The 21,721-nt window shown below is 40.0% G+C and overlaps 1 protein-coding gene across 1 annotated transcript; it reads right to left on the minus strand.

Moving 5' to 3' along the window:
- Positions 1–265: 265 nt before the first annotated feature.
- On the minus strand, positions 266–12,457 carry LOC114513139 (N-acetyllactosaminide alpha-1,3-galactosyltransferase-like). The gene is given in 3 exon segments (XM_036020130.1): positions 266–1,019; positions 4,911–5,057; positions 12,381–12,457. Coding segments are annotated over 3 exon segments (978 nt in total).
- Positions 12,458–21,721: the final 9,264 nt, after the last annotated feature.

Below are 21,721 nucleotides of genomic sequence, written 5' to 3' on the forward strand. Positions count from 1 at the left end.
GAAAATATCTCAGGTTTCACTTTCTTGTGACAGGTTTGATTTTGTTCAATGTGACCCAACCAATAACAGATTGTCAACACTCACAGGGGATATAAAAATCACTGTGTGACTTTATAAAATCTGATGTGAGTGCATGCATTCTGCACCTGCTGCATCGCACGCCAGACGATTCAGAAGAACATGAGGAGAAGTATGAGTGTGTCGTGTTGGTGAACTTGCTGTTTTGTCGGCAATTTTTTTACTGCTAACGCTTGACAAGGGCTAATCATCTAAGACGAAGCGATGCTCTTAAATTCATAACGGGTAAGGGAGGAAGGGCTTATTCATTACGTGTTGCTCTAACAACTTTATAATTCTTAAGAGCCCACATTATTTTGATGGCTCTAATTTCACCAGTACGTTCTACACCACCATCCCAGCTGTATTCTGGAGATAAGAGTTTAGTGGGTTTATGGAGAAAGAAATACTTGTTTAAGTGACTTTCATCATGCCACACCGCTTCAATGTTATTTTCCTTATCAGTCGTGATTCCTTTGAAGCACTCCCTGGCAATGTTGAGAACCTGAACGGGAGTACCACCAAATGTAGCAGCGTGGTAATAAAAGTCTCCCTGACCCATAGGCATATATGCTTCTGATAACCGATTTCTCTCGTAAGGTACCTCTGTAGGATGTGCCTTGTACCAGTAACAATGTAACTGAGCTACTGACTCTCCCAGGGTCTCCAACCCATATTTCTTCATGAAGACTTGATCCACGTCCATGCAGAAGAGGAAGTCGACTTCATATTGGATGTGATCTACAACATGTTCGCTGATGGTCTTCATTCGCATCATACTAACATCTTGCCATCTCTTCTCGCGCTTAATTTCAAAAACTTTGATTGTACGGAGGGGATTCAGCTCTATCCAAGGCACCTTGGAGAAGTTGTCTGTAAGGATATAGATTATGACTCTCTGGCCAACCATAAAATAATTATCAGCAGATAATATAAAGTTGAGCAAATAGGTTTCAATATATCTGTGAAGTAAAAAAAAAAGAAACAATTAAGTTTATTTTCTTATATTTTAGTGCAGGGTGTCAGACTCATTTTCGCTGGGGGCCACATCACCTCGAGGTTGCCTCCAAAGGGCTGGATGTAATTTGAGGAGTGTATAAATGTGACTACTCCTTAACAGTTAAGCGAGAGCTCAGCACTGCCGGGGTAGAAACAAGGTGCTGGCAGGATAAAACAAGGTGGAGGGCCGGGTTAGGCCCTCGGGCCTTGTGTTTGCCACCTGTGTTTTAGTGGGACACATACTATTTAAATTACACTGACTATAGTTTATCTGAAAATGCTGCCAAGCAACCAAATATTAGATATGCTTCTGGAGTTGCATTTAAGCAGTGTAAAAGATAGTAAAATCCTCTGCCTTTCCTCTCCCCAGCAGGGTTCCAAGGATCAGGGAGAGGAGTTCCTCACAAGAGTGAATGAAACTTGGTGAGATCAGGAAACTGCCCGGAGCCCAGTGCAAAGTGAGAGCCAGAGTCTTCAGAGTTGTCAGAGCAGCAGGGCCTTGCTTTGGAGGCTGTGGGCGGCCAAGGTCTTGGGTCACTGCACTGATACCCGTGGCTTGCTTCAGGAGTAGTCCGTTACGCATGAACAGTCAGAGGTGGGATGGTTAATACCCCACTGTTTGCACCGGCTCCCTTATTTTGCTTTGTGGCCTTTCATGTGGTGCTAAGTTTCCTGGATTGGAAAATAAACTTTCTCATTTCCAGTCTCCCAAGCCAGGAGAAGAGTCTCGGGGTAATAAATAATCTCGGGTAAATTTTAGACAGGAAAGGTAATCATGTGTGGCTCAGCTTCAAATAATGTTTATCTAATCTTTAAAATCAAGTTCTGGGAATTTATCTAAAGAGAACAAAAACACTCCTTGGGAGAGGCGTATGGACCCCATGTTCACTGCAGCATTATTTACAGTGGCCAAGCCCAGGTGTCTATCAACAGATGAATGCACAAGGAAGACGTGGTTTATATGCATGTACAATGGACTACTGACCCCTCAGTAATGAACAGAATGAAATCTAGGAAGCTAGCAACTGAAATCCAAAGAAGTCCAATTTATCAACATCTCTTTTCTGGTTAGTGCTTTTGTTTCATGCTTCTGAAATCTTTGCCTCCTCAAGGTAGTGAAAAGCTGCATTTTCTTTCAGTAGCTTTATTGTTTGACCTTTCACATTGAAGCCTGTTATCCATGTGAATTAATGTTTTAGTGTGGTGTGATATAGGGCTGTTTTGTGTCAGTCTCAGCCTACTGACAGTGATGCAATAGCCTAGGAATCCCTGGGGCCATTTGCCTGGGCTCCTACTCCTTGTGGTGAGACCCCCACCGACATCTCCCTAGCAACAGTGCAGCTGACCCAGCGCTGTGGTTCTTATCATGATTGCAAGATGCACCCCAGAACAGCCATCAGGGAGCTTTGAAAACACAAGGGCCACAAGGCCTGGAGGGTACACAGTGTGCCCGGGACCACCAGACAGGGAAGCAGGGAGGCAGGGAGAGAGCAAACTCAGACCTGGGATTCTGCCTTTGTTGGGGTGGCAGGGGGGTCCAAGCTTTTGGCGTCTCTGGGCCACACCGGAAGAAGAAGAGTTGTCTTGGGCCACATATTAAATATACAAACACTAACAAAAACTGGGAGCCAAAAAAAAAAAAGGTTTTAAGGAAATTTGCAATTTTGTGTTGGGCCACACTCATAGCCATCCTGAGCTTCCTGCAGCCCACAGCCCATGGGTGGGACACCCCTGATAGAGGATGGGGTGCCTGGGGTTTCACAAGTTTATTTTTTACTAGCAGATTTAAAACATGAGAGTGGAAATTAAAGTGTGGGAAGGACAAAGTGGGATTGCTCAAGGGGTCAGTTACCAAGGCTCCCCAGGGCTTTCTAAAAGGGACATTTCATGGGTGGGGCAGCTGGCTCTTTGTCCAGCTGTGCAGCTCCTATCCAAGGCGCAGACGGCAGTGAGCTTACTTGAGGCGGATGTCTGAAAAGGGCGCCCCGGCAACCGAAAGCCTGATGTCAGGCATTCATAATCAAAGAAGCTTATGGTCAGGCACGAAGCTACAGTGGGGAACTTAACTTTTTTTATTTTTAAAAATCCTTCTAGTTTGGAATGTCACTAGATTTACTCAAAGGTGCAAATATATTATAGAAGGCTCCCATGTACACTTTACCCACCTTCTCCTAATGTTAATATTTTATAAAACCATGGTACACTTTTCAAAACTAGGAGATTATCAGTGGTGAAATACTATTAACTAAACCACAGATTTATTTGGGTTTCACCAGTATTTCCCCCAATGGCCTTTTTTGGTTTCCAGGATTAATCCAGGACACACGTTGCATTTAGTCCTTATGTCTCCTTAATCTCCTCCAACCTGTGTCAGTTTCACTCCTTGTTCACGACCATGACCGTTTTGAAGAGTCCTGATCAGGTTGTAGAACGGCCATCAGTTTGGGGTTTTTTTTCTGATTATTTCTTAGTTAAAGTTAAGTTTAATAGAGTCACATTTATCAGCCTTCCCCTTTGTTAATATTGTTTGTGTCTTTTTTTAAAAAAAATACATTTATTAATTTCAGAGACAGAGGAAGGGGGAGAGAGAGAGAGAAACAATGGCGATGTGGGAGAGAAACATCAATTGGTTGCCTCCCATACATGCCCTGACAGGGGATTGACCCCACAGTCTAGGTACGTGTCCCAACTGGGAAGCAAACCGCCAACTCTTTGGTGTATGGGACATTGCTCCGACCAACAGTGCCACGCCAGCAGGAGCTATTTTCCGAGTCTTGATTAAGAAATCCTTTTCTGTTCTAAGTTTATGAAGATAAACTGTAGTTCTTCTTTAACTTTTCATCTTTGAATTATCTGCAATTTAATGTTTATATATACTTGTGTGTGGTATGCTATAAAGGTACAATTTTAACTTTCCCGTGGTGGCATCAACTTTCTGCAGCACCATTTACGGAAGTCTTTCCCTGCAGATGTACAACGTCATTGCCGGGAAGTGTTTCTTCTTTCCCTCTCTCCTTCCTTTGTTCCCTCCTTTCCCTCTCCGCTTCCTCTCCCTTCCTCCTGTCCTCCCTCCTTTGCTCTGTCTATATTCTTTCTTAACAAACAATACATTAATATCAATACTCAATAACAGGTTACCATAAACTTTATAATTTTAATTAGTAATAGATACATTGTTCAACTTTATACTTTCTTGCATTTTTTGTATGATTTTGCTATCAGGGCAGTGCTTGTTTCATACAATGAACTGGGAAATGTTCCCTCTTCTTCTGGTTTTTGTAAGAGACTATGTAGCATTGATGTTAATTCTTCTTTAAATATTTGCTAGAATTCTCCCATGAAACCATCTGGGCCTGGAGATTTTGGGAGTTTTTTAAATTATGAATTTTATTTCCTCAATAGCTGTCAGGCTGTTCAAATGATCTATTTTATGTTGGTTGAATTATGGTGGTTTGTGATTTTCAAGGTTTATTTTATCTAAGTTGTCAAATGTATGTGTGTAGAGTGTTTTATAGTATTCCTTGGTCATCCTTTTGATATCTGAAGGTCTGAGATAACATACCCTGTTCCTTTCTTGTTATTTGTAATTTGTGTCATTTCTTTTCTTTGTCAGACTTCCTGGATGATTGTGAATTTTACTTTATCCCAAGAACCAGTTACTCGTTTCATTGATTTTTCTCTATTGTTTTTCTGTTTTCAATTTCATGGGTTTCTGTTCTTTATTATTTCCTTACTACTGCTTGCTTTGGCCTCATTTTGCTCTACTTTTCTAGATTCTTATGGTGGAATTATTGATGATCTCTCATTTTCTACAATAAACAGCCTGAATGTAAAGGACATTTGGTACTTCCTACCTTCCCACAGCAAACACAGTCAGCCCCACAGTAATTTTATGATTTGCATAATACTTTTCCAATACTTTTTCTTCATAAGTGCCATGCCATACAACTGGAGCTGACCAGTGGGTGGTTGCGTTCACGGATGCTCTGTAAGAAAGACATAAGAATTACAAAATCCTTTTAAAAAACTTGCAGTAGATAGGACTCAAGTATAAGTCTTGTCTGATTGCAGCATTCCCTTACTCTTAACCATAAGCCTTAATGGTTACAACTGGAGAAACAGCTTATCAGAATGTCCAGATGATTACAAAGTATATTCACAGATTTGTTATATAGTGATTCCAAGACCTTTGAGGACACACAGGTCTAAAGTAACCGTTTGTCTTATATTTGGACAAAATCTCTTGGTCCTAGGCTTTTGGACATCAATTATTTTCAGAAGTCATATTCTGAAAACTGAACTTCCCGGTTTTCATAATCTCAAGTGTTTTCAATGCTAATGTTACTGTGTACTGCCAAAATCAACTTTGTCAGACCTCTGAAAGACAGCCAAAGTTTAAGAGCAATTAAATGAAGTTAAATCAAGAAAAAGATGACTCAGTATGGTAGGAATAGGAGAGCTTTGTGATATTTTTTTAAACTTTGCCTTGCACCAGTATGGCCGTGCAAATTATGAAACAGCAAAGTGTGTTCTCATTGTGGGTATCAGAGTCCAGAGGGAAAAGAACAGATCTAATTCTCAGAAGATTTTGTTTGTTTTGAGAGTTTCCTGAAGGACTGGCTCTATCACTTAACTCCAAACTCTCCCAGAACAGAAAAATGGCTAAGTGGGGGGTGTTCCTTGAAAACATTTTAAAGAGGAGCAATGAACACCTGCCACCTGGGGCAAAAGACCATGGTTTGAAATAAAAACTAGGTATGCTGAAGGCCTGGGAGGGAGAGCTTGTAAGAGAGTTCTTTGGAAAGTCAGGGGTTCGACAAGATCCCATGTGTAACATGGAACTGAGAAACCCACGCATCTGTTCAGGGCACGATGTATGCTCAGGAAAGGCCTGTGAAGACCCAGTGATGTCATCTCTTGCTGATATTCAGGCTCAGTGCAAGGCAGCAGTGAAGGCTAAAGCATAGTTGTAAATTACGGGGCTGTGTTGCAGGAGGGTCTAAATATAGAGCCAGTCTTCTAAGACTTGAGTTTTTTCTTCTTAGTTTTCTTCTTTTGTTTCTTTTCTCTTCCTCCTTTTGCTCCCCCTCCTTTTTCTTTTTCTCTTTTCCTCCTGCCCTCCAACATTTTCCCAGGCCCAGCTCTAGGCACTCACTGAAATCTCTGTGAAACCATTACCTGACCAAAAGCTAAATAAACAGGAATCTCTAAGACCAAACAAGACAAAGAATACAATCTTTTAAAGATTGTTTAGGAAAGTCACTAAACAAAAACATCTACAACCCACAGCTAGCAAGCACAACAAACTCTGAGAGCAAAATAATCAGATTGCCAGAGTGAGCACATCATAATACTCAAAATGTCTAGTTTTCAACCAAAAATTATAAGGCATGAAAAGAAACAAGAATGTATGGCCCATTCAAAGGGAAAAAGTAGCAAAAACTGTCCCTGGGTAAGCCCTGACATTGGGCTTATTAGACAAAGACTCTAAACCAACTATTTTAAATATGCCTAAAGAGCCAAAGGAAACTATGTACAAAGAACTAAAGGAAATGAAGAGAACACTTTTTCAACAGAGAGTCACAATAAAGGGACAGAAATTACAAAAAGGAACCTACTAGAATTTCTGGAGCTGAGATATGAACAAAACCCACCATCGGATTTCAACAGGCAGATGTGATGTTCAACAAGCAGAAGAATCAGCCATACACAGGACGCTTTAACTAACAACAGAATGCATATTCTTAAGTACACATGAAACATTCTCCAGGATCATATATTAAGCCATGAAACAAATCTCAATAAGCAAAATGGTTGGAAACATACAAATTATCTTTCCATTGACAATGGTCTGAAATTAGAAGTCAATAGTAGAAGTAAACCTGAAAGCTCTCCAAATATGTGGGAATTAAACAACACTCTTGAACAACCAATAAGTCAAAGAAGAAAAATCACAAAGGAAATTAGAAAATACATTGAGAAAATACAACATACCAAAACTTAGGGGATGCAGTAAAAAGCAGTACTCAGAAGGAAATTAAATATTTGTATTGAAAAACATGAAATATATCAATAACCTCACTTTCCACCTTAAGGAACTGGAAAAAAGGGAGCAAACCAAGCCTAAAACAAGCAGAAGGGGGACAAAATAAAGACTATAGCAGAGACAACTGCCATAGAGAAAGGAAAATAATAGAATCAGAGAGACAAAACCATGGTTCTTTGAGAAGATCAACAAAATTGACAAACCTTCAACTAGTCTGGCTAAGGAAAAAAAACAGAGATGACTCAAATTATTAAAATCAGGAATGGAAATGGGGACATCCTATAGACCTTACTGGTATGAAAATGATTATAAGAAAATACGATAAACAACATATTTATTATATACCAACATCTTAGATAACCTAAATGAAATGCACAAATTCCTAGAAACACACAAACTACAAAAACTGGCTCAAGAAGAAATAGAAAACCTTCATAGACCTATAACAAATGAAGAAATTGAATTGGCAGTTTAAAATGTCCCAGCAAAGAAAATCCCAGGACCAGATAGCTTCACTGGTGAATTCTACCCATGATTTGAAAAATTAACAGTAATTATTCTCTAAGTTTTCCAAAGAAGTGGAAGGAAAGGGAATATTTCCTAACACAGTCTGAGGCCAGCATCAGACTTCTCAAGAAAAGAAAAATATAGACCAAGAGTTGTTATGAATGTAGATACAAAAGTCCTCAACGAAATTTTAACAAACTGAACCCAGAAGCATGTTAAAATCCCACCACGACCAAGTGGGATTTATTCAGGAATGCAAGACTAGTTCAACATACAAATACTAATCAATGTAAAACACCATATTAAGAAAATGAAAGAAAAAAACCACAATTATCTTAATTGAAGCAGAAAAGACTTCGACAAAATCCCACACTTTTTCATGATAAAAATACCCAAATGGGAGTAGGAGGGAACTTCCTCTCTGTGATAAAAGGTGTGTAAAACCCACAGTTGACATCATACTTATTGTTGAAAACTGAAAGCTTTTCCTCTAAAATCAGGAACAAAACAAGAATGTCTGTTTTACCCACTTCTATTTAACATTGTACTGGAAATTTAACCAGAGACATTAAACAAGAAAATGAAATAAATGGCATCCAAATTGGAAAGGAAGAAATGAAACTATCTGTACTAGCAGAGAAAATTCTAAGAAATCTATAAGATCAACATGCAAAAATCATGTGTGTTTCTGTATATGAGAAATGAACAATCCAAAAATAAAATTCAGAAAACAATTTAATTCATAATAACATCAAAAATAATAAAATATTTAGAAATAAATGTAACCAAGAAGGTATAAGATTTTTACAATGAAAATTACAAAACATTATTGAAAGAGATTAAAGAAGGCCTAAATAAATAAAAAGATATCCCATGTTTATGGATTAGAAGGCTCAATATTGTTAAGATGGCAGTACAACCCCATGTGATCTACAGAATCAGTGTAATGTCTCTCTGTAATGGGTTTAATAGTGTACCCCCCGGCCCCCACCGCTGGAATTCAAATCCACTTGGAACTTCAGAATATTACCTTATTTGGAAGAAGTATCTTCACAGATGTAATTAATTTTAATAAGGTCATTCCGAAATAAGTTGGGCCCTGTATCCAATGACAGATGTCCTTATAAGAAGATGAAAGGACACATTGAGAAGAGACATAGATAAGAAGGCCATTTAAAAAAGAGGCAGAGATTGGAGTTATGCTACCACAAGCCCAGGAACGCCTGGGGCCACCAGAACATGGAAGCGGCATGAAGAACTCCTCCCTAAAGCCTTCACAGAGAGTGTGGCCCAGATGTCACCTTCATCTGGGTCACCCACATTCTGGGTTTCTGGACTGCAGAACTGTGATGAAAAAATTTTCTGTTGTTTTAAGCCACTCAGTTTGTGACAGCCCTAGGAAACTAATATATTATCAATTTTTAACTGCCTTTTTTTAAATATATAAAAAGGGAGAAGTTTCACCTAAAGTTCATTAGGAATTGCAAGGGGCTCTAAATAGCTAAACCAATCTTGAAAAAGAAGAACAAGTTGGAGGACTCACACTTCTTCATTCCAAAACTTACTACAAAGATACAGTAATCAAAACAGTGTGGTATTGGCATAAGGATAGACATAACTTAATGGAATGTAATTGAGTCTGTAATTAAACCCATACGACTATGATCAATTAATTTTAAGTAAAGGTCAAAGGCAATTATGGTTAAATAAGGTCATAACAGTGTGGCCATAATCGAAGAGGACTGGTGTCTTTATGAGAGGAGGAGACACCAGGGACGTATGCCTACAGAGGAAAGTCCATGTAAGGATGCAACAACAGCACAGCCATCTGCAAGCCAAGAGGAGAGACCTCAGGACAAACAAAACTTGCCAGACACCTTGATCCTCGACTTCCAGCCTTCAGAAGTAGGAAAAAAACTAAATTTCCGTTGCTTAGAAAAAAAATAGAAAAAGCAATGAGTGTTGAATTTTATTTAGTAGCCTATTTAGAATCTTTTTCAATTGTATGTTTTTCTCCTTTGTTCAGTTGTGTGACGAAATCATCACCTTGAATCACTAGGCTGTGCTTTACTTGTCTTAGTGGGATGCTGTGCGAGCTATTAAGCTCTTACTATCTTTGATAACTAAACCCACCACCCTATACTCTGCTTTATTAAGCTGACCTGGGACTCTGCAAAGCCCATTTGCCAGCGGGCACCCTGTTAGGCTTTGCTGATAGAGGGCACTGGAGGAAAGTGACAGGTTGGGAGAAGAAAGAAGTTGCTCTTTGTTTCCTGTGGGCTTCTTGTCTGTGTACTGTTCCCACGTGTCCCATTCCAGCAGCGCGTCTTCGCCACAGCGATAGCAGTTCCAGCTTTCAGGTTCTCCAACATTTACAAAACCAGTCTTACTGTGCCCCTTAGAGGTCTGGTTCCCTGCCCCAGCAGGCCTGCCTGGAGCTCCGAGACACCAGCACCATGTATATGGCTTTGGAGTTTAAGTACCCAGAGCTTCTTTAAGTTTCTAAGGCAGTGATTTTCAACCAGTGTGCCTTACGAATTTTTAAAATATGCCATACCTGACTATTTAGTCAGGGGCACTGGCCTCTTTTCCCTTAGACTGTCAAATAAAAAAAAAATGACAACAGCCAAACACAATAGCCGTCCGATGTGAATGAATTAAAATTATACCTATTTTTTTCATGAGATCCGCAAAAATACATTTTTGGATGCATCGCAGAATTTTAGTAATTGGCTTAAGTGTGTGCCATGAGATGAAAAAGGTTGCAAATTTGTGTTCTAAGGTTCAATAACCCCAGCTTCCTCCTTTTGTTTCCTCAGCCCTGGGAGACATAGTTACTGCCTGCTGTTCTTTCCTTCGTAATGCCTCAGAATTCTCTTCCACGTCTTTCAAGTACCCAGTTAACAACTTTATACGAGGTAATAATTCTTTATATCAAATTCTCTGTTTAAATAATTGGTGTGCTTTCTGTCTGCTGATTAGATCTGACAAGTGTTATGATGTAGGTTGGCCAAATAGTTCATTTGGCTTTTCCCATAAGATGGCTCTAGTAGCATTAGTTGTCTTTAACTTCATTTGAAGCAATTGTGTTAGATTGTATTATGATAGCTGTCATATCAGCGTGCATTTAAAAAAGCTTACCAAAATCAGTGAATTTTTATATAGCCACTTGAATATTGAAAATGGAAGAAAATATGCAACATTTTCAGTATCTCGTGCTTTCTTATTTTAAGAAAGGTAAAAATGCAACTGAAGTGCAAAAAAAGGTTGCTGCAGTGTGTGGAGAAGGTGCTGGGACTGACTGAATGTGTCATAAGTGGTTGGCAAAGTTTCGTGCTGGAGATTTCTCAGCGTACAATGCTCCAAGGTCAGGTAGACCAGTTGAAGTTGGCAGCGAGCAAATCGAGACATTAATTGAGAACAATCAACATTCTACCACACAGGAGATAGCCCACATACTTAAAATATCCACATCAATAAAGTTATTGGTGAAAATTAAAACTGTGTCTTTTATTTTACAGACAAAAACTAAACAGACTTTTTTGGCCAACCCAGTAGTGTGGGAGGATGTCATGGACCTTCATCCAATAATACTTTCAAATGGCTGTCTGCTTTCAAATTTTGATTAGTCACTTCACACCCTGAAGTCCTGTGGCATCAAGCGTGAAGGATAAATGGGTAGAACAAGAAGACGGAGGCAGAGAGGCTAGAGGGAGGGAAGCTGTTGCATTTAAACATGAAGTACACAGATACCCCATCTATCTATGTGATTTGGGCTTCGGTTCTCTCATTGGTGGAACAAGGAGAATCAACCAAGTGGTCTCCAGTACGCCCTTACACCTGTGACTGCCGCCATCCTAGGGCCTTTGAGTACTTTCATTCTCTACACACTCATTCATGGAGGGTGTGGGTCTTGAGGTCCATTCCCAATGGGTCTTGGCCACTGCTTATTTTTAGAAATGTGACCAAAGACCAATCTGCTCTCCCCCATTTGGAATGCCAGTCGTGATATTGTCGCCATCTGTAAACTTCTACTGAGCAATCTATGAATTGATCTCGCACGTAATATTCGGCATTCTTACCTGGGAAAAAACCAATCTGACAGATTTAATTCTGGTTGAGGAGTCACTGACCTATCAAGAAAAATAACGCAGAGTCACACTATATCTTATTAGAGTTTGAGATAACGGAATGTGTGTCAAATCATGGGCTGTATTATAATAAGCTGTAGAATGTGAAGTGAGCATGAAGCAGTAAGAAAAACAGGGATGAACTTTGATAGTAGTGGCATGGAAAAATCATTTTCCTCAACCTCAACCTCCATGTGCTGCCCAGCAACCTTTGCTTCCACAGTTCTCATTCTTATTAATTCACAGAGGAAATAGCAGCCATCAGATGAAAACTCCCTCAACTTTCCGCCACCTCACATCCAAATTTACCCATAGTGCTAAATACGTATCCCTTCTGTCACACTGGAAATACATGCCTACTTCCTGTTTCAGGTGAGCCTGGAATGTCCTGTGTGCTCAGGAGCCTTGATGTGACGATTAGTCTCGGAAGGCCCTGTACTTGGTCAGTTGACAGTCTCCTGGACATTTTCCTGTGGCTTTCAAGTTTTATGTACAATTAGACTTCTCTCAGAAATATAAGACTTGCATATCCAATGATGTTCTGAAGTCTTCTGCTTGAGGTTTACGCAGGCACCACAAAATGAAGGTGTTGAAGTCATCATTTCTTCCCTGGAGTAGGTCCTCTTCACAGGCTGCCTCACCTCCCTGGACCCACTCGGCCGGGCGTGAGAGTTGTGCCACACTCGGAGTGCTCCCGGAGTCCCAGCGTCAACTCCATCGTTAAACCCTGCTGGCTTACCACCAAAACATCTCTCAGGCCCACCCCTTTTCTCCATACCTGGCCACCTCTTGTCTTCAAGTCACGATCATCTTTTGTCTGGGCCACTACTGTAGCCTCCTAATTGGTCCCACAGTGCACGTTTTAAAGAGTCTTCTTAGTATGAAAAATGTCAAAGGTACACAGTTGTAAAGAGACGAATACAGTATAATGGATGTTCCCATCCCCCACAAGGAGCTATGCGGTACCCGCTTAGCCTGCCCTTGTGTCGCCCTTCCAGCCCGTTCTCCGTGTTTCCCTTCTGCTTCCAGTATTACGGTTCTGAAGTTCCAGTGTTGGTTTCCATGTCATTCTGATGAACACAATTCAGTGTCTTCCACTGTCTGAGGATCACTGTCTGAGGATCACTGTCCGAGGATCACGCCCTCATTCCTTATACCGCCATAGTATTCCGCATGCTCTCTCTTCACCCTGTTCCAGCCACGTCTCCTACCTAGCCCTGCACTTACAATATTCCAGGCTCACTGGCCTTTTTTTAATTTCCTTAAACGTGCCGTAAAATCAACCTGCCGATTCCCCCATAGCCTTCAGATCTCATTTTAAATATCCCTTCTTAAGGGAAATAGTTCCTAATCTGCTAGATGAGATTAGATGTATGCCTACTATAACTGAACATCTTTTTAAATTAAAAAGACACTACCAAACCAAAAAAATAAAAGCTAATATGAATACTTCCCTAAGTATTATCTAATTTAATCCACACCTATGAGATAGGTGCTATTATTATTATTATTCTCCCCATTTTCTAGATAAGGAAACTAAGGCACAAAGAGTCTCTATTACCTCGTCCATAATTGCAGAATCGGAGGAAAAACAGTTGTGCCTGAGTCTTTACTTCCCCTCCTCGCTATACACTCTAATGGCACCCTGGCTAGGACATCCTTGGAGAGCTGACCCCAGACTAAGTTAATGAGGGGATTGGGCAGCTGCGGGGCTGAGTCGTAAGTCACGAGACCGTCTCTGTGCTACGTGCACTCGCACTCACCTGCACCATCAGGGGTGCAAGTGAGATGTGCTGTTCTACCAGCACCCATGTCCACAGACAATGACGCCTCTGAATGCTGAGCATTAGTGTGGAAAGGCTAGAGAATTCTGATTAGATAATAGAATAACTGTTAGACTGTATTGCACTGAAGATTATGTCGCACTGAATACCTTGTTCCAGAAAACATTTTAATCCGTTCTTTCTCCCAGACTCTACTTCAGCAGAATTTCTTGAATGTTCCCACCTTTTCTTAGAGATTTCCCTGCTATTTTCAGGTAGTCGAAAGTTACTGCCCCTGCTAGCCATGGCTGTAAGTCTCCCAGGTACATGAACACATTCTTACTATATCACTTGCACGCACAGCACAGCTCACCCAAGTATGGAGTCCCGGTCTTAGTGGGGGTGTTGTGAATCACAGAACCGCCAGAGAGGCAAGGCCCCTGGACACAACAAGCATCAGAAAGGCCCGCTGCATTCACTTCCTCATGTAGGTTCCCATGACTACAGAAGACACTGGAGAACATGTAGTGATACTGGGTCTTGCACAGTCTTTGGGGAAGTTTTCCTCTCTGAAGACATTCTGATGACGTGATTTTGCAGGTGGCATGTGGTTGATACAATCTCCGGAGAGTCTTTTAGCCAAGACTTAATTCCTGTGTGTTTGCCCATAGCTTTAAAAGGCACAAGGTTCCTGCAGACTGAGTTCTGACTCCTGTAACTTGTTCCCGTAACCAGTTCCTGCTCCCCAATCAGAGACAACGCCCTGCCAGCCTGCTCTTTTTGTCTCCTGGTTTTCTGACCTTAAACAAATGTCCCCGCATGTGCTTGTAAAACTGCTTTGGTTTGCCCTGCCTGCAAGAACCAGGGACTTGCAGGTTCTCCCTCACCCTCCAACAAGTTTTGTCCTCAAAGAAGAGGTCATAGCATGTGTATAAATACTTACCAGCACCGATACATCCTCTGTAGATTCTTTGTGCTTAAGATAAATAAAAAGCATGATGTTACTTTTAAACATATATGAAGGGTTTCCACATTTAAAATGATTAGGATTATACTCAGTCAATTCATTCATTTTATTACCAATTTTATTACCCAATCTTACCAAACATCTAATGAACACATAACAGTGTGGACAGAATGTTTGTGTCCCCCTCAAATTCACCTGTTGCAATCCTAACTTCCGATGTGATGGTGTTAGGAGGTGGAGGTGGTTAGGTCAGCAGGGTGGAGTCCTCCAGAGTGGGATCCCAGAGGGCTCCCTCACCCCGTGCACCATCTGAGGATGCAGGGAGGGGATGGCTGGCTAGGGGCCAGGAACAGGCCTTCACTGGGTACCAGATCTGCTGGTGCCTTGATCTCGGACTTGCCAGCCTCCAGAACTGTGAGAAATAAATTTCTGTTCGCAAGCCATCCAGTCTACGGTATTTTGTTGTAGCAGCCCACGTGGACCAAGACATACTATGTGCCAAGGACACTGTTGGTTTTAGAGTGCAGTAATAAACATGCTAAAAATCACTGAGGTGATTTGACTAATAAATATTACTCATATATTATATCTTAAAAAACCATTCTTTGAGGTACACATGAGAGCACTTACTTAATATTATTAAAACAATGGGGTTTGCTAACTGCAGATGAAGTTTTTCTGCTTGCCTCAAATGTATAGAGGGCAAATACCACACATAGTGCCACAAGACACCAATATTAAGGGTGTTTCTTAAAGACGACGCCACCTATTTAAAATGGCAGTTTCTCTGTCATGCTTACTAACATTACATTGCCATAATTACACAGGAATTGTCTTGGCAGCTTAACATTGCTTCTCTGCACACATATCGGCTTACAAAAATTACATTTAGCTTTGACCCATTAGAAACAAAGAATTTTTATGCTGAAGGCTACATTTATGCTGATATGTTTGGATGTCATTTGGATATATTTAGGTATATTTGGATTAATATAGATAGATGGTGATTTATTCATGGGATGAGCCTGTCACTTAAAAAAAAAGATTTTATTTATTTTTAGAGACAGGAGAAGGGAAGGAGAAAGAGAGGGAGAGAAACATCAATGTGTGGTTGCCTTTTGCGTGCCCCCTACCGGGGACCCAGCCCACAACCCAGGCGTGTGCCCTGACTGGGAATCGAACCAGCCACTTTTTGGTTTGCAGAGCCTATCACTTTTATGATATAACCAAACCCTTACCAAACACCAGAATAAAATATTCATTAATTTTTTTAAGTTACCTGAATTGATACTCTCTTTGCAAGGCCCATAGAGACAATAAGAATAGTGACAATAGAATTGTTTTTCTTTTGTATCTCATCTTTCACTGGGAGGAAAAGGAAACGGGTAGAAGTAGATTAAATAAAGTACGATGTATACAGAGTAAGCTGTGTTGAGTTCTACCTCTCTGTGACTTAAACTACATGACTTAGCAGATTCTATCTAGGATTCCGGGCACTTCTGGTCATCGGATATTGATTTATATGAGAACAGAGTTATGTTAGTGACAAGACACCACACATTTGAGTTATCCACCCAGAGTCCGAGGATGGTAACTGGTCTAAGCTGGTTTTGATACAAGAGATCTTACAAACGTTGTTCATCTTTTCTAAAGTACAAAGGGCTTTTTTTCTACAGAAAAGTTACACCACTTTGCCTCCTGAGTCTTTCAGGGTAGAGTGACAGAGAAAAAGGGATCATGAAAACACCTACTTGGACTCTAAAGAGTTGTATAATTATAAAGGAACATATTCATTATTTGTAATTACATTATATTACTAAGTTGATCATTCCAAGGCAGATGCTAGAACTGATAACAGTATAAAATATGTGCCCCTTCTCTGAAGTCTTTGAACATGTCATTGATCCGGAGCACTGAGTGGAGGCTAAACTATAATTTTTAGATTATTTGTGCATCGACTTTGGAATTGTAGCCATCAAGTTTACAAAACCCCTTTGTAATATTTAATCTGTGGAGTATAAAATTGTCTGTGTATAAGAAAAACTGGCTATGGCTTAATTTGGTTGAAACTAGGGACACACTCTTACCTTTTGTGTTCCTCAGATCATGTAGGAATTTTAGTCAGCTTCTTCCCTGAAGAGCTGACATTCATGGATGGTGGTTTGGGAAGACGTGGAGAAAATTAAGAGGACAGACAGTGTTCAAGCAGGAACTTCTGAGACTTTCGAAAAATCGTAAATCAGATAACCTATTACTGGTTCTACGATGCTTTCCAGTTTTCGTGTTTACTGTTTCAGTCTTCTGTGAATGGTGATGTCATCGGGTTCTGTCTTGGTGATGAAAGAACTAGACGCTTGCAATCATAACAATTCATATGCCTGTCACTTCGCTTCGTCATTGCCAGGAGACTAGATTTTGTCCCATTAAAAAAAAAGAGGATCATTTAAGTTTCTTTCTTCTCTTGTAGATTTCTTAAAGCTTTTATAATGCATTTTAAAGGAAGTATAATTTACATAAAGTAAAATATAGTTTAATTGTATACTTGATTGGGTTTGTTACCCATGCACATATATCTACATATATATGTATATGTGTGTACATATATATTACATATATATGTAAAAACCACTTTAATTAAGATATAGAACGTTTCCACCACCCCAGTAACTTTTCTTGTGCCTCTTTGAGTCAATACCCTCTCCCACCCAAAACGCCGGTGTCCGATTTCTATTATTACCGCAGCTGAGTTACTCCCGCTGTGGAACTCCATGCAAACAAACTTGTATGACATACACTCTTTACATACAGCTTTCTTTACTCCAAAGTTGTGCAACTCACCCATATTATTCTGTGTATCTCACACCAAAGAAAAAGTTATTTCAAAATGAATTCTAGATCTAAGCAGAAAAGCAAAATCCACAGTTAGAGAAAAATATAGGAGAATATCTTTGCAGCTTGCAGGTAAGTTCTCTGACACAAGTAAGAGAGAACTAAAAAGATGATGTGCTTTACTTCATCAAAATAAGAAATCTCTGCTCATCAAAAGACACCATTAAGAAAATGAACTGTCATTACTATTGCCCAATAGCTGATAGTAACCTGAAATAATACATACCATACATGACCCACACAGCGAATAAAATCCATATCGATGTTGAAAGTTTTCTGTTGATTTTTTCATAATGAAATATTTAAAAATCTATCTCATTTCTTTTTGTATATATTCTATAGCTGTTTTCTTTGTGTTAATCATGAGGATTATATTTAACAGCCTGAATTATAATACTCAAATTAGAATTTATATCACCTTAATTTTAATAACATACCAAAACTTTGTTCCTTTACATTTCTGTTTTTACCTTTTGTGATCATCATATGTCATAAAATTACACCTTTATACATTGTGTGCTCCAAAACATAAACTAATAATTCCTTTAAATGCATCAGCTTCTTAATTATATAGAAAACAAATTTTGGAGTTATAAACCAAAGTTATAATACTAGCTTTTAGATTAGAAATTATTTTTTATGCATTAAGTTTAGAGGTGGGGGAGAACCATCAATTTATGCATCCATTTATTTATGCATTCATTGATTGCTTCTTGTATGTGCCCTGACCAGGGATCAAACCTGCAACCTTGGAGTATCGGTATGACGTTATAACCAACCTAGCTACAGAGCCAGGGCTTAGACATTTTTTAGAAACTGTATTAGTCTCTTAAATAGTGTAGAAAACAAAAAGTGGAGTTATAAACCATTGTTATAATACTAGCTTTTATTGTTACATTTCCTTTTATTGAGATCTTTATTTTTCCCTCTGGCTTTGAGTCACTCTCTAATGTTCTTTCATTTCACCCTTCAGGACACCCCCTCTTGTCCGTGAGAGTTTCCAGTGAGAAATCTCCTGAGAACCTTACTGAGGATTCCTTGTGTGTGACCAGCCACTTCTCCTTGCTCTTTTCAAGAGTCTTTGTCTTTATCTCTCTTCTTCAAAAGTTTTATTATAATATGTCTCTTTGAGTTCATCATAGTAGATTTCAATGAGCTTCTTAGATGTTTATTTTCATGTCTTTTCTCAGACTTGGGGAATTTTCAGGCATTATTTCTTCAAGTATTCTCCCTCTCTCTTCTTATTTTGGGACTCCCTAATGCATATGTTGCTCAGCTTAATGGTAGCCAATAGGTCTGTTAGGCACTGTTGACTTTTCTTCAATCCTTTTTAGTATTCCTCAGACTTGATCATTTCCAGTGTCCTATCTTCAGGTTCACTGATTCTTCTGCCTGCTCAGATTTGCATTTAAATCCCTCTAGCGAGTTTTTTTCCATTGCAGTTATTGTAGTTTTCAGCTCTAGAATGATTTTTGTTTACTTTATAGGTTGTCTCACTCTTTATTGACATTTGCATTTTGTTTATAAAGTGTTTTCTGACTTTTTCCCCACATCATCCTATACTTTTGAATATTTTTTAATGTATTTTATTGATTATGCTATTGCACTTGTCCCATTTCACCCCCTTTATTCCCCTCCACCCTGCACACCCCCTCCCACCCACATTCCCCCCCTTTAGTTCATGTCCATGAGTCATACATATAAGTTCTTTGGCCTCTACATTTCCTATACTATTCTTACCCTCCCCCTCTCTATTTTCTACATACCATTTAAGCTACTTATTCTCTGTACCTTTTCCCCCTCTCTCCTCCTCCCACTCCCCTGTTGATAACCCTCCATGTGATCTCCATTTCTGTGGTTCTGTTCCTGTTCTAGTTGTTCGCTTAGTTTGTTTTTGTTTTAGGTGTGGTTGTTAATAACTGTGAGTTTGCTGTCATTTTACTATTCATATTTTTTATCATCTTTTTCTTAGATAAATCCCTTTAACATTTCATATACTAAGGGCTTGGTGATGATGAACTCCTTTAACTTGACCTTATCTGAGAAGCACTTTATCTGCCCTTCCATTCTAAATGAAAGCTTTGCTGGATAGAGTAATCTTGGATGTAGGTCCTTGCCTTTCATGACTTGGAATACTTCTCTCTAGCCTCTTCTTGCCTATAAGGTCTCCTTTGAGAAATCAGCTGACAGTCTGATGGGAACTCCTTTGTAGATAACTGTCTCCTTTTCTCTTGCTGCTTCTAGGATTCTCTGCTTAATTTTAATCTTGGGTAATGTAATTATGATGTGCCTTGGTGTGTTCCTCCTTGGGTCCAACTTCTTTGAGACTCTCTGAGCTTCCTGGACTTCCTGGAAGTCTATTTCCTTTGCCAGATTGGGGAAGTTCTCCTTTATTATTTGTTCAAATAAGTTTTCCACTTGTTGCTCTTCCTCTTTTCCTTCTGGTACCCCTATAATTCGGATGTTGGAACATTTAAAGATGTCCTGGAGGTTCCTAAGCCTCTCCTCATTTTTTTTTAATTGTTTCTTTATTTATTTCTGGTTGAATGTTTCTTTCTTCCTTCTGGTCCACACTGTTGATTAAGAGTCCCAGTTTCCTTTCCATCACTATTGGTTCCCTGTACATTTTCCTTTATTTCACTTAGCATAGCCTTCATTTTTTCATCTCATTTGTGACCAGATTCAACCAATCCTGTGAGCATCCTGATTACCCGTGTTTTGAACCAGGCACCTGATAGGTTAGCTATCTCTTCGTCACTTAGTTGTATTTTTTCTGGAGCTTTGATCTGTTCTTTCATTTGGGCTTTTTTTGTTTTGTTTTGTTTGTTTTGTTTTGTTTGTTTTGTGTCAGCAAGCCTGCTATGTAGTGAGGCGCAGAGTGTTAGGTATTCACCAGGGCGGGGCAACTCACGTTGCTGGGTTGTGATGCTGTACATGGGGAAGGGGTCAAGAGGGAACAATGGCGCTTTCTCCACTCTCTGCTGGATTTCAGTCACTTCTGCTACCCACAAGCAAAGTGGGCCCTTCTGGTGCTGATTCCCAGGTGGGTTGGCTTGTGTACGTTCTAGGACCCTGTGGGTCTCTCCAACAAACTCTCTTGTGAGGCTGGGAGTTTCTCCCACTGCCACCTCAACCCCCACAGGTGTTTTCAATTGGTGGTTTGAGGCTTTATTTCCCTGCGCGGTTGCAAGGTCTGTCTGGCTCCCCAGGTGTTCCTCCCCTGCTCCGCAATCCACCATTTTGCTGGGTCTGCCAGCCACCACCTTGCTGCAAGTCCTCTCTGCCCTGGCTGCCCAACTCTGCCCCTCGTACTGGTCTGGATGGATGTTTCTACTTTAACTCCTTGGTTGTCGACTTCTACACAGTTCGATTTTCTGTCAGTTCTGGGTTTTTTGTTTGTTTGTTTTTAAATTATTGTCCTTCTTTTGGTTGTGTAAGGTTGTCTACCTATGCCTCCATCTTGGCCAGAAGTCAGTTTTGAGTATCTTTGACAGTTGTTTTGAAGTCTTTGTCTAGTATATCTGTTACCACACGATTTCCAAGAACAGTTTCTGTTTATTTTTTTCTTTGCATGGGCTATACTTTACTGTTTGTGTGTCTTATGATTTTTTTTTGTTGTTGAAATTCTACATTTGAATCTCATACTGTCATAACTCTGGATAGGAGATTATGTCCCTTCCCAAGGGTTAGCTATTTTTTTGTTATTGTTTTCATTTGTTGCTTTGTCTTTTTGGTTGTTGTAAGCTGTCTCTGTGCCAAGGATCAGCCTAAGGTATAACTTAAGGTCTTTTCAGATACATTTCCTGAGAATGCACAGTCACTTTCTAGTTTTCCCCATATGTGTAGTTGTTTTTGAATGTCCTGTTCTTCAATATATGCCCCAATGGGAGAAACGAAAGGGGAAAAGAGAAAAACTGAGGGAGAAAGAGAGGGCACTGACTCTGTAATCCCCTGAAAGTCACCTCAGCTGGAGGGGAGGGCGTTTGAAACAATGGGAGGAGGTGCAAGAACAATGGCTCCCACCTCTTTGAACCTCAGTGATCAGAGCACAGGTTTCTGATACCTGGAACACAGGGTCTGTTATACCCACCCTGGTTTGCCCAAGCTGCATGAAAGTTGCTCCAGGAACATGCACTAATTTCAGTCAATTTCAACACATTGACTGAGATTAACCTCAATTTACATCCAAGTTTCAGTAGATTGCAGAGTTCCAAAAGAATTATACCAGACAGATTTTGCCAGTGCAGTTATTGTCTGGGTGGGGAAGAGAGATTCCTGGTGCTTCCTGTTCCACCATATTCCCAGAATCCTCTTTACCTGGGGAGGTTGTTAAAGTCTCAAAGCCCGCCCCATACCAAGAGAG

The sequence above is a fragment of the Phyllostomus discolor genome, chromosome 3, assembly GCF_004126475.2.
Source record: "Phyllostomus discolor isolate MPI-MPIP mPhyDis1 chromosome 3, mPhyDis1.pri.v3, whole genome shotgun sequence".
Taxonomy (NCBI): domain Eukaryota; kingdom Metazoa; phylum Chordata; class Mammalia; order Chiroptera; family Phyllostomidae; genus Phyllostomus; species Phyllostomus discolor.